The sequence below is a fragment of the Camelina sativa genome, unplaced genomic scaffold, assembly GCF_000633955.1.
Source record: "Camelina sativa cultivar DH55 unplaced genomic scaffold, Cs unpScaffold00727, whole genome shotgun sequence".
Lineage (NCBI taxonomy): Eukaryota > Viridiplantae > Streptophyta > Magnoliopsida > Brassicales > Brassicaceae > Camelina > Camelina sativa.
Genome location: NW_010921856.1, coordinates 9,479 through 22,018, shown reverse-complemented (window position 1 = coordinate 22,018; position 12,540 = coordinate 9,479). Strand labels below are relative to the sequence as shown.

At 32.6% G+C, this 12,540-nt stretch overlaps 1 protein-coding gene across 1 annotated transcript; it reads right to left on the bottom strand.

Moving 5' to 3' along the window:
• Positions 1-2,600: 2,600 nt before the first annotated feature.
• LOC104773895 lies at positions 2,601-3,071 on the bottom strand. Its single transcript, XM_010498564.1, has one exon. The coding sequence runs from the start codon at positions 3,069-3,071 to the stop codon at positions 2,601-2,603; it is 471 nt and encodes a 156-aa protein (XP_010496866.1).
• Between the last annotated feature and the right edge of the window lie 9,469 nt (positions 3,072-12,540).

Below are 12,540 nucleotides of genomic sequence, written 5' to 3'. Positions count from 1 at the left end.
TCGCCATTGGGTCCGACGATGATCGACGAGAGACGGGGCCTTCCATTTGCGTTGTGCTCAGCTCTCGGTGTGTTAGCGGTGTGATGGTTAGCTTGCGGAGCATGGTGNATTCGTCGCTGATGGCGAGCTGGGTTACAACTCCTCTGAATCTTGCCATGAAAGTTTGCAGCGACTCGTTGGGCTTTTGACGCATTCTCCATAATTCGGCGTTTGACGCAGGGACGTGCATGAAACATTGGTGATGCTGAAGAAAGGCAGTTGTGAGTGCTTCATAACCATCGATCGAATTGGCCTTGAGCTTTGAAAACCAGTTCAATGCTTCCCCGGTTAAGCTTTCGACGAACAGTTGACAACTTCCCGCGTCCTCCTCCTCGGGAGAAAAGTATGAACTACCAATATGGATAGACATAGACTTCAAGAAGATAGTGGGATCCCCCTTGCCGTCGTACGGTATTGGCTTGTTTTTGTTGGTATCGGGATTGCGTCTTACTCTGACGCCTGATACTTTTGTGGTGAAGGGCGAGCGTCGCGCCTCCGCTAATACAGTCTCGAGTTCCGGGGCTCCGCTCGTTGCTCTGTGCATCTGAGTCGTAAGCGTCTGCAGCTGGGCTTGCATCTGCTGAAGTTCTTGCCGTAGCGCGTGATTCTCAGCGTTCTCGGAGCGACTTGGATCAGCACGCTGATCTGCGGAGACCTGGCTGGCCTGAAAATGTACCCTTGGCTGCTCGCCATTGGGTCCGACGATGATCGACGAGAGACGGGGCCTTCCATTAGCGTTGTGCTCAGCTCTCGGTATGTTAGCGGTGTGATGGTTAGCTTGCGGAGCATGGTGGTCAGCTCGCGGAGCATAGAGGTCAGCTCGCGGAGCGTTGATGCCAGCTCGCGGAGTGTTGAGGTTAGCTCGCGGAGCGTTGAGGTCAGCTCGCGGAGCGTTGAGGTCAGCTTGCGGAGCGTTGAGGTCAGCTCGCGGAGTGCGTGGTGCCAACGCGTCATCCTCCTGTCGCTGATGATGCCTTGCATGGCCATTGCGTCCTTGCAATTCTATCTGTGCCGCTTGACCGCTCATCTTATCCAAGGTTCTACGTACAGCTTCGTCAAGTGCGGCCTGACTGATTTTCAGGTGTCTGGACGATCGACGGGGGTAAATGTCGCGCGTAGTGCCCATATCTTCGCGGCCATTTGGAGCGTCTTCAACAGCTACTCGATCAGGAAGGATTGCTCCATTGGTTCCGCCATTTGTCGGAGCGACACGCGTAACGCCTACGGCTTCACGGTCAGTTGGATCGTCTCTAGTGGTTTCACGAACAAGAAACGTAACGCTTGCGGCTACGCCAATGGTGGGAGCGACACGCGTAGCGCCTATGGCTGCGCGGTCAGTGAGCGTTGCGTCCTCGCCCGTAATTGCTTCGGGTCTGTTGACGCCTTGGAGTTGGTTGGTCCTCGCACGGGTGCGCCCCCATACGGTGCGTGGAGGAGACACGTCGCGGGCTGGGGAGGAGTTCACGCCTTCGTCGCTTGAGTGATTGGTCTGAGACATGCTTCTGGTTTTCTGAAAACGCCTTGTTCTTCAAATTCTTCTCGTCAAAATGAAAGGATCTCGTTCAGCCCCACGGTGGGCGCCAAATTGTTGATGTATGAAATCGACAATACAAATGGTAAAGAGTAAAGTGGGATGAATCGGATCTGGCCCTTTTATTTAACGTAAGAATTTTTCAGAAAGGGTTTACAGAAAATGACAATTAGGGAGCTCAAATGCTTAATACGAAATTAACAGCCTTTTCTCTCTCTAATTGACCAAAATTCGGATCCCTTTTCCTGACAATGATGTCAGGTATTTATAGTGGGACCTTGATCTAGGGTTTCTTCTGTCTTCGGGTAAAATGACGATTTTGCCCCTGCGGCCTGTTGGGCCTGATCCAAGACTCTTGGCCCAAAATCTCTTCAGAATCTTCTGTTTGGGCTTTAAAAATGTTGGGGGCAAGGCCCATATCCAACATTAGTGAATTTTTTTGGATATGACGTAAGAAGAAGAGAGGGAGTCTCTTCTAAAGAAGCTTCACAAAAAAAATCCAGCGAGCTTGATGGATGTTCGACTCCGTACTGTGTATCTTTGTCAAGCAAATTATAACTTATGTTTCATGTACACAAAAAGATGTTTATAATAGCATGTTTTTATACATAAATCGATGGAATCCAGATTAACTACTCATTTTGGGATTAAAATTCAGATATTGGACGAGAAACAAAATTAATTATTCTCTGGATCCTCAACTATATAATAAATTTTCATATAGTAAAATTTTTGAAAACTCTAAAATATGCATTATTAAAATATTATCTTATTTTTAATTTTAATTTAAATATTAAACTAGTTTTAGATAATATGATTAACTAATTTATATTTGACAACTTCAATATTTTTGAAGTCATTTTGCTATGTTACCTTAATTAAGCTCCAAATCATATACAATAGAACAAACAAAGATAATCATTGTTTGAAAGTAAATTATACGTTACAAAAAGGAAAAAAAAATGTTTTTATACAACATGTTTCACCCATACGTTACAATGTATACTCAATATGTTAATACGATCTTAAATCATTCGTGCTTCTTCCATGGATAAAGCTTCTTCTCAGGCTTGTAAAAAACCCCATCTTTTCGAACGGAATAACCACATACGTAGCTAGGATAACACTGAGCAGAGGTGTCTGGATGAACGCTGACCGGGAAGTTGACAAACCCAAAAGTAGAACGGAGATGGCAATGCGTGAAGGTGTGCCTATTCTTACCGTCATACTTAAACTCAACCACGACGTACCGGTCTCCTGGTTTGCTCTTCTTCCATACCTTATTGCCACCCTTTGCGCATACAAATCCCGCGTTTCCATTCTTTAGACCGAAGAGATCGTTGGTGATGACCATTCGTACAAGCGTATTTGGCCGTACCTTATACTCTGATGTATAGTCCTTCTTGTGGTACGCACGTAACGAGTTTACCTCTAACGATAAGTTTGAGATTTGTACAAGGACAAGGATGAGAAAATTTGTAACTAGGGTTTTGGGATTCATCTTCGTTATCCTTTTTAGTTATATTATTTGAGTTACCTTATCTTCCAAGTTACAACTTTTGGAGTTTATTATGTATACAATTTTTTCTCAAAACGGTTTTTTTTTCTTGTTTGATACGTTATTGTTACTTAGTTGGTGAACTAAATAGAGGAGTAACAGGTCGGATCGAAAGGTGCTCCTTTGTTCTCATGTAGATATTTGTTTCTTTCGTTAATTTGTTTATGTTTCCCTTCCCTATTAATACTAAAGAGGTATAGCAATCGACTAAAAATAAAAATATGGTTTACCGTTTACGTCTTATTTTTTTTTTGGTAAGGTACCGTTTACGTCTTATTAGTTAGAATTTAATTGTCTTTTGTTTTTCGTTTCTTTTCTAAGTTGATTAGGTTCTATTTGTTTAGGAGCTTTTTGGTATCTTCGATTCAGTTTAAGTTGATGCCTAGCCAAAGATTAGTCACAAAATTAATACTACTGTATGTCTGTAAAGTCTAACATTTATACCCAAAAAAAAAGAATATAGTCTTTTTACCGAAGTCATTTTGATTTTTTTTTTCCTTTAAAATTGTAGATATAAAATTTGAAACTTTGATTAATTATTGGGCAAATTAGCCCTATTATGAATGATAAATGACAATTTTTTTTGAAAAATGTTTTTTTTTGTTATTTTTCTCAAAAATTTTAAATTATATTATTAGTGATCAATAGAAAATTAATTAACAAGTTTGATTAAAATTGAAATCTATACTATTAAAAGGGAAGCATTATTTACAAGGCAAAATGAATCCTGAAATATATGACATAAAATGACCCTGAATAAATTAAAAAGCATATAATACAAAAAGGACATTAAAGTAAATTTGATAATAAAAATGCACGGATCCTATATACCCTGGATTAATTCTGTTCGGATCATGTATTAACTGTTCAGAGCTGTTTTTCATACTCCCGTATCCAAACAGAATCGAAACAAGCATCTGCAATAAAATTCAAAAAAGGTAAGTAGTTTTGCGTAAACAATTTAAGGAAACAATAATTTTGATATTTATGTATATGTTTAATTTGGGCCATTAAATTCGAAATTGTATATATGTAAACTTATTTAATTTGATTTTATATTTTGAGATATATCCGGAAACAAGAAATTATGATGTTACATAATATACAAAATCATCTAAATGTTTATAGAAATGATTTAATTCGGTATCTATTAAAATCGAGCAATTAAATACAAAATTGTATATATGTATAAAAATATAATTTGGTTATATATTGTGAGATATTTGTAAACAATATTTATGATTTTATATTATGATTTCAAACATATGTATTACATATATACAGTATGTTTAAATCTTGGATACTGAATTAAGATATACATACGTTTGAAACTACTTATAACTTATCATTTTATCAATGCATAAATGTGCGGATCCGAAAACATGTTACAACTAAAGTAAAACAACAGTATTTTAAATATGTTTTTTTTTTCTTCAGCTTATCTAGCATAAGCATGTACAAAACAAGAGATAAAAGAATGTTAACTGACACGGCATGTATGTGTGATTCTATTAACTGAATGTTTCAAAGAAATTATTTTTCTTCATCAAATACTTTATTTTGTTTTGAATCAAACTATTACGTGTTTGTGTGCTAAATATGTAGGAACATGATTTTGAGGAAATGAGAAAAGAATAATGGGACGGAAACGGGATGGAAGGAGGAATAAGATGAGATTAAAAATTTTCAAAAATCAAAATCCAGGATCATGTTAGAATTAAAATAAATTAATGCTTCCAATATATTATGTAACATATTTTTCAATTTATCTAACACAAAAATGTCAAAAAAATATTCAAAAGAAAAAGAAAAAACATTAAACTATGTTCTATAATAGATAAAAAAAAAAATCAACCATAGTTATGAGACATATACAGGACATGATGGATTTTATGTCCTAAATTAGACATACCATCTTTCTGTTACTATTTTTTAATATAATTGTTTTTACTGATAACAAAAACAAATTTGATCATTTTTTTGTCTAAACCGAATTAAAAATAAATCAAATACTAAACTGATACAAAAAAAGTTTGGATTATGAATGTTAATAACATTTATTAAAAATATGTTTACAAACATAATCCGCATGTACGTAATAAATTATAAATGTGTTAGTAAATTTAGTTTTTAAAATCAACCCCGCACGTATGTGCGGGTCCGAATCTAGTATTTTGTTTATAGTGGACCATTATTTATAAACAAAAAAGGTTATTTCTCTATTTTATTAATGGAACTAGGTTAGTACCCGCGCTACGTCGCGGATTGTTTTTAGATTTTTTATTTTTTTTTCTTCTTTTTTTGTTTTGTATTTTTTGAAATAATATTTGTTTTTATGTTGTTTGGAATCAAATATTATAATGAAGAATTTCTCAAAATACCACATTTTAAGTTTTTTCCCAAAAATACCACATTTTTAAGTTTTTTCTTCTAAAAATACCACAAAAGCTTTTTTCCAAAAAAAAACCACAAACACAAAAAAAAAACTGAATTTTTAGTATGTAAAAATTATTTTTCTAGGTTTGGGTTGACAAATTTAGATTTATGATATAGTGTTTAGGGTGTAGAATTTATTGTTTACGATTAAGGGCTTAGTTTTGAATATAAAACTTTAGTTTAATTTTGTTGTATTTTTGAAAAAAAAACTCAATTTAGTGATATTTTTGAAAAATAAAATTAAAAAGTATTTTTAAAACATATTTTAGTGGTATTTACGTGAATTGTCCTATTATAATTAATAAAGTTTTGTATCATGGTCAATGATAAAGTATTGTTGCATCATTATTATTTTTTTATTATTCTAATCAAACAATTTTGGAAACATCCCCTATTTAATATTTCGGAAGTACACAACTTTTTTTGGTAGACTATATAATAGTTATAAGTTATAAAGTTATAGTTATTCTTTAATTCATTAATTGGTTACAAAATAGGTTATATGGGTTGACTTCCTAAATTATACAGAGATACACTTAAAAAAATATCCAAAGAATAATACAACTTAAAAGAAAATTAATTAAAACAAAATATAATAAAATCTCGAAAATTAATTAAAACAAAATAAGATCTTACCTAACACCCCTCCAAACTTTTATTATAAATTATTGTCATCTTCATTCACCGAAATACACCCTATTCATACCAAAAAATTGTTCAATCCATAAAATATTCAAGCTTTAGTAATATTATTATTTAAAAAATATATATATTCAACTAAAATTTTAACTGAGTAATGGGTCAAAATTTGAATATTTAAATTCAATTTCATATATGTCACTATAATATGAAACAATTCCAAAAAATATGAGCACAGGTTAAAATTTCAAGAAATATGATTTCTCAGATTAAATTAAAGTTTAAAATAATGTTGTTTCGTAGGATTTCTCGGTTAAGATGATTTTGACAACCATATGTTACATTAATATGCGGTATACTACTGGTTAAGTCATAAAATTAACAATCAAAATACAATATATAATTTTAAATACTAAACAAAAAAAAAACATAATTTGTTTTTTATCACACAACTTAACTTGCGGTATACCGCAGGTTAATTATCTATATCTACTAAAATAGATCTTACAAAATATATGTTATTTTGATAAGTCATATTCAGCATATGACTTGGCATAGTGTTTCATCCAAAAAAACTTTTAAAATAAATAAAATAATCACATATATGATGTTTTGAATAAAAATCTTATTATATAAAGTTGGGTTTTTAAAGTTAGTCATTAACAGTATCATGACACGTGTCAAATATACTGATGAGATATTGACATGTGTCAAATCATCAATTTTAGATTTTGACAAGTGTAAAAGTTAATATTTAATAGGAGGAATTTGATTACAACAAAAATAAAAATACTTTGTTTTTAAAAATATTAATAATGTAAAAAGATAATTATCCAAAAACTACAGAATTTATAATAAAAAATACAAAGTTTTATTAAATAACTATAAGCAGATTATATATATATATATATTTCATAAAATTTGAAATTGTAATATTATTTACTTATTTTTAATTTTAAGTTACTAATTCTACAAAAAAATATAGAAAAAGGGATCAAGGAAATATACAGTTAATTTTAATTCTAAATTTTGTAGATATTCACTTCTATATGAACGTAGATCGTCTCATATTTAAATAATTTATTCAAAACACTGCTTTCAACTTTGTTTAATTGGGAAATTTTTTTAATGGGAAGGTAAATTTTTATTATTTTTTTAACCAAAATTTTCTCATACTTTTTTTTCAGTTGGATATAGGTAAGATTAATATGTTGATCCAAAAAAAATATTAATATATTCGTCTTTTTTTCCTAATACTGTATTTTAAAATTTATTGTAGGAATTTTAGATTGTTTTATTTAATTTATATTTTCATCTTTGAATTATTTTTGATTCATATATTACTGTGCTTATAATTTTCTATTGTTTCTTTAATTATGCCAACTTAATTTTTTTCTAATTCTCAACCTTGATTGGTTGGTCATAAACCCTAGGTTTAAAAGAATTGATTTGGTCACACATGTCACCAAAATACACTTATTTTTCGGTCAAGGGTCTTCAGAGAACTTCATGATGGGTGACCTTCCTGGAAGTAATTGTCGGAATTGTGCGAGTGAGAACAAAACACAAGAAAAGATCATTTGTTAATTTGTAGGGTTGGTAAACAAGTTTTGAAAGTCTCGCAGACGTAACAAACCGGCAATCAAATATGCATGGGTCTACGGGCCAGGAATGGATGTAGGGCCCACTTAGGAAGGTGGGCCCATGGAATGAGAGTGGACATGGGCTCACTAAGCAAGGTGGCGGTTGAGGCGTTACAGAGACAGAGGCTACATCATGGTCTGTCAAAGACACTTCCACGAATACATTGAAAAATTTAACATTAGTTACTATCAAAAGATTTTGTGACGTTAGAAAAATGTTTTTACTTTCTTTGGTTGTCGGAGCAAGCCATTTTTAGATAGCAAAAAGGCGTTAACATTTTCTCTCTACACAGGAGGAGGACATAGCCGAGGTTCCCTCTATGCTGGAGAATGTTGGACACAAGGTTATCTCCCCAAGGGAGGAAGGTGGAGGAGGTTGGACGCAATGTTATCTCTCCCAGGGAGGAAGGCGGAGCCAAGGTTCTCTCCATGGTGGAGGAGGTTGGACGCAAGGTTCTCTCCAGAAGGGATGAGGGCGGAGCCGAGGTTTTCTCCATAATAGTCATACATTATTGTGATGATACATCATTGATTAGTATATTATGTAATATATAAACAAATTAAGCCAACTATTTACTTTCACTTCTGCATACTTACTATCACGAATACATTGAAAATTTAACATTAGTTACTATCAAAAGATTTTGTGACGTTAAAAAAAAGTTTTACTTACATTGGTTGTCGGAGCAAGCCATTTTGAGATAAAAAAGACGTGAACATGTTCTCTCCACACAGGAGGAGGACAGAGCCAAGGTTCTCTCTATGGTGGAGAAGGTTGGACACAAGGTTATATTTCCAAGGGAGGAATGTGGAGGAGTTTAGATGTAAGGTTATCTCCCCAAGGGAGGAAGGCGGAGCCAAGGTTCTCTCCATGGTGGAGGAGATTGGACGCAAGGTTCTCTCTATAAGGGATGAGGGCGGAGCCGAGGTTTTTTCCATGGTGGTCATACATTATTGTGGTGATATATCATTGATTAGTATATTATATAATATAATTTTTATTCAAAATATTTTTTGAGCCAACAGTTTTAGTAACTAAAAAACTATGTTGAAGCGAAAGTAAAATAGTTGGTTTAATGTGTTCATATAGACATTTTCTAGGTGGTGATAAGGAATATATTTGTAACACAAAGTATATTTAGGTGTAAACAATACATTTTTAATAGTAACATACATAAAAGATTTGTAAATGGATATAAATCAGCGTATTATAACAAAAATAAAATTTATAAATAACATACAACAAATTTTAATATATTTTTTTTTTAAAATTTAATTTGATTTATAAAACTTTAAACCCGCACATCGGGCGGGTCCTCATCTAGTTACATAATAAACAAAAGAAATTTCAACCCATGGTAGAGCACGGGTTATATTCTAGTTTTTTATTATTCGTCTAACTAATGTGGAACTTGGGAGTACCCAATTTTTTTTTATAAAGTTAGAAAAATAAACAAAGAAAATATCAGAAAATACCAGAGAAATAACGAACTAAGCCCGTAAATATCCCTGAGAAGCTTCTTTCTCTTAACTCTCTCTTTTTTTTGGAGTGAGAGAAAGCCCTATTTCTTTTTCCAATTAACATCAGGGATTTTCTTACAGTACGTGTGTTTAATTTTTTTCATAATTTTTGTCAAAAAAAAATGGAACAAATTATATATATATATATACATATATATAAGAGAACATGAATAAAAAATCTTGACGATACAAATCAATCGATTATAGTAATATTGAATTCAATAAACCTATGCCATATTGCAGTCAAACAATTATCATATTACCAATAGTCAATAGCCAATAGGTTAAAGGATGTGTAAGTCTGATAGTTTTTTTTTTTCTTTTTGTGTTTGATCGTTAGTGTGATAAAGATTTAATAGAAGTAACTACGCATTCCTTTTATTAACAGTATGAGTTACACTTTGAGCGCAAAACTACTTCGGGTGTTCGTTCTCCTTGCTAAGTGCCAATTGTGAATTTGTGATATATCTTCGATAAGATGAAATATTGTTGCAGGAGTCAGGAAGACAATTGTGTGTTAAGAACCTTCTTCTTTCATATTAATATAATTTCAAGTCTTTGTGGTGTTTGTTTGTTTGTCAGTTTGCTACTATCATGCTCTTGTTCATATCATCACGTCCAGTCAAAAGCCTATTAGCTTTGCTAGTTTTTCAAACAGAGTTTTATCTTCTGATACTTCAACCTGCTACTTATTCTCTTATTTCTTTATATTTTCCCTTATACTTAACTTGTAGAGATTTATCTTGTACTTTACTCATGGTCTTATATATGGGCCTGATTGCCTGAACTATGATCATTGTGGAGATCGCTCCTCTCTATCTTGCACAGTTTCTAGAAGATCCGGCGAATAACCCTCGTAACTGGAGTAAGCTTCAAAGCAAAGACGCGTGAAGGAGAAGAGCAAACAAAACGCTGAAGTGAAGCCGCTTAAAATATTTATTGACTCTTATCTTCACCAACATTCATAGTAATTTCAACTTTCAAACACATAGCTTATATCAAAAATTCATCTCAAATTCACAACTTTGAAATCCGGCAATACCCCAAAAGTAAAACACATAAAAGCATAGAATTTTGTTACATGGAAACTCAAAGTAGAAGAATCATAGTTAGACCAGAATAAAAATCAAGCACCAACATCGTCATCTGAACTTTGTGCGATAGTCGGAACCGACACATCCAGAAAAAATTATGGTCGTTATTACTCTTCTTCACCCACACCATAGCCCGTGTGGGTATAGACGACTAATCATGTCTCTTGTTTCGGTAATAACCTTGTCCAACATGCTCTCCCTTGGACGTGTAAAATATAAGTGTCCTCTTTCACCGGATTACTCTTCTTTTTCTCACTTGGATCTCCTCCAATTTCAAGTTTCAAACACATAACTTATATCAAAAGTCCATCTCAAACTGAAAACCTAGAAATCTTCCACAATCCCCCAAATTAAGTGTGAACCCAACAATATTAAGAGACATAAAAGAACAGAATTTTGTTAACTGGAAACAAAAAGTAGAAGAATCATAGTTAGACAGACTAAAGCAACCACCTGAGCGCTTATGCGATCGTCGGAATTGTCATTTCAAGAATGAGAGTTTTAATTGAGATGCATAGAAGAGAAATAATTTTGTTAAGTTGAAATAAGAAGAATAAACTAACTTCTGAAAATGATCGACGAAGAGGAGAGAATTATGTGTCCATTGTGGCAATTTGTAAGCTGATCTGTATTATTTGTTTTAATTTAATTGGTCAATTATTTTAACTGATGTGTCAACACCAGCTTCAATGTTGAGGCTGATGTGTCAGAAGAGGAGAGCAACGCATCCTTCTTTTATTGTATTGATCAGTTTGTCCGTGAATTCTAGTGGGTCAACAATCAGGGAAAATATTACTTTTAAGATTTTGGCTGTGAATGGTAGTGGATTTTTAAATGGTTTTTAGATTATGGTTTTTGGTTTTTGATTTTTGAATTTTTAGTTTTTGCAATAAAAGAAAAATGAGAAATGTCGTCAGTGTTTTTTTTAAATCTCTAATTAAGTGGATTTTGGTTTCTATTAAGTATTGTAAAGAAAACCCAAAAACTAGTTTCCCTATTTTTTAGAGAATCTATTTAGGCTAAAATCTTGATTGGAGAAAAAATAGATTTTTCAAAAACAAAATTCAAAAACTATTGTAGAATCTACTACCATTCAAGGCTTTTAAGTAACAAAATTGTCACCAACTATTTAATATTTACCAGAAAAAAACATGAACTTTTTTTTTTGCCAGAAAAATACGCAGACTATTTTTTAGTTGATAAAAAATACACGAACTATTATTTTTTCCAGTTTCTCCTCGTCTCCGTTACGACTGTTAACGGTATTGTAATGGCGTTGCTATTTTTGAAAAAAAATCCAGAAAAAACGCAAACTATTTATTTGTTGCCAGAAAAATACATGAACTTTTTTTTCTTTGCCTAAAAAATACATAAGTTTTTATTTCTTATTTTTCCATTAACAATGTTAGAGATCATAACTCATAACTTTCTCTACTCTCTTGAACTTCATACAAGTTTTCACTACTATTTATGATAACTAAATTCAAGAACAAAAATACACAATTAGATTAATCGATTTTCAAATTTCTCAATTAGTATTGTTTTTGCATAAATAAATGGTAAATCTGGTTAGGTTACAAGAGTTGATTTCCCACAAAATGGCTATAATCTACGATCTCGATCAAGTTTGCGTACACCAGCCTATTTGATGATTTATACTAGCTATAAGCATCATAAAAGGTACTAAACTAAAGAGATGCATATTTTTTGAAATGTATACAAAAGTCTACAAAGGTGGAGATCTCATAAAATTTTAGAGAAATGTTGATGAAGTTTCAAAATTTGTAAAGTCAATATGAATCCAAAAACAACACTAATTGAGAAATTTGAAAATCGATTAAACTAATTGTGTATTTTTGTTTTTATTTTAGTTATCTTAAATAGTAGTGAAAACTTGAATGAAGTTCAAGAGAGCAGAGAAAGTTATAAGTTATGATCTCTAACATTATCAATGGAAAAATTATGTATTTTTTTAGGCAAAGAAAAAAAGTTCATGTATTTTTCTGGCAACAAATAAATAGTTTGTGTTTTTCTGGATTTTTTTTCAAAAATAGTAACACCGTCACAATACCGTTAATG

What these genes read in the sequence shown, in the direction of transcription:
- LOC104773895 (XM_010498564.1), bottom strand. Translation starts at nt 3,071, where the DNA reads ATGAATCCCAAAACCCTAGTTACAAATTTTCTCATCCTTGTCCTTGTA.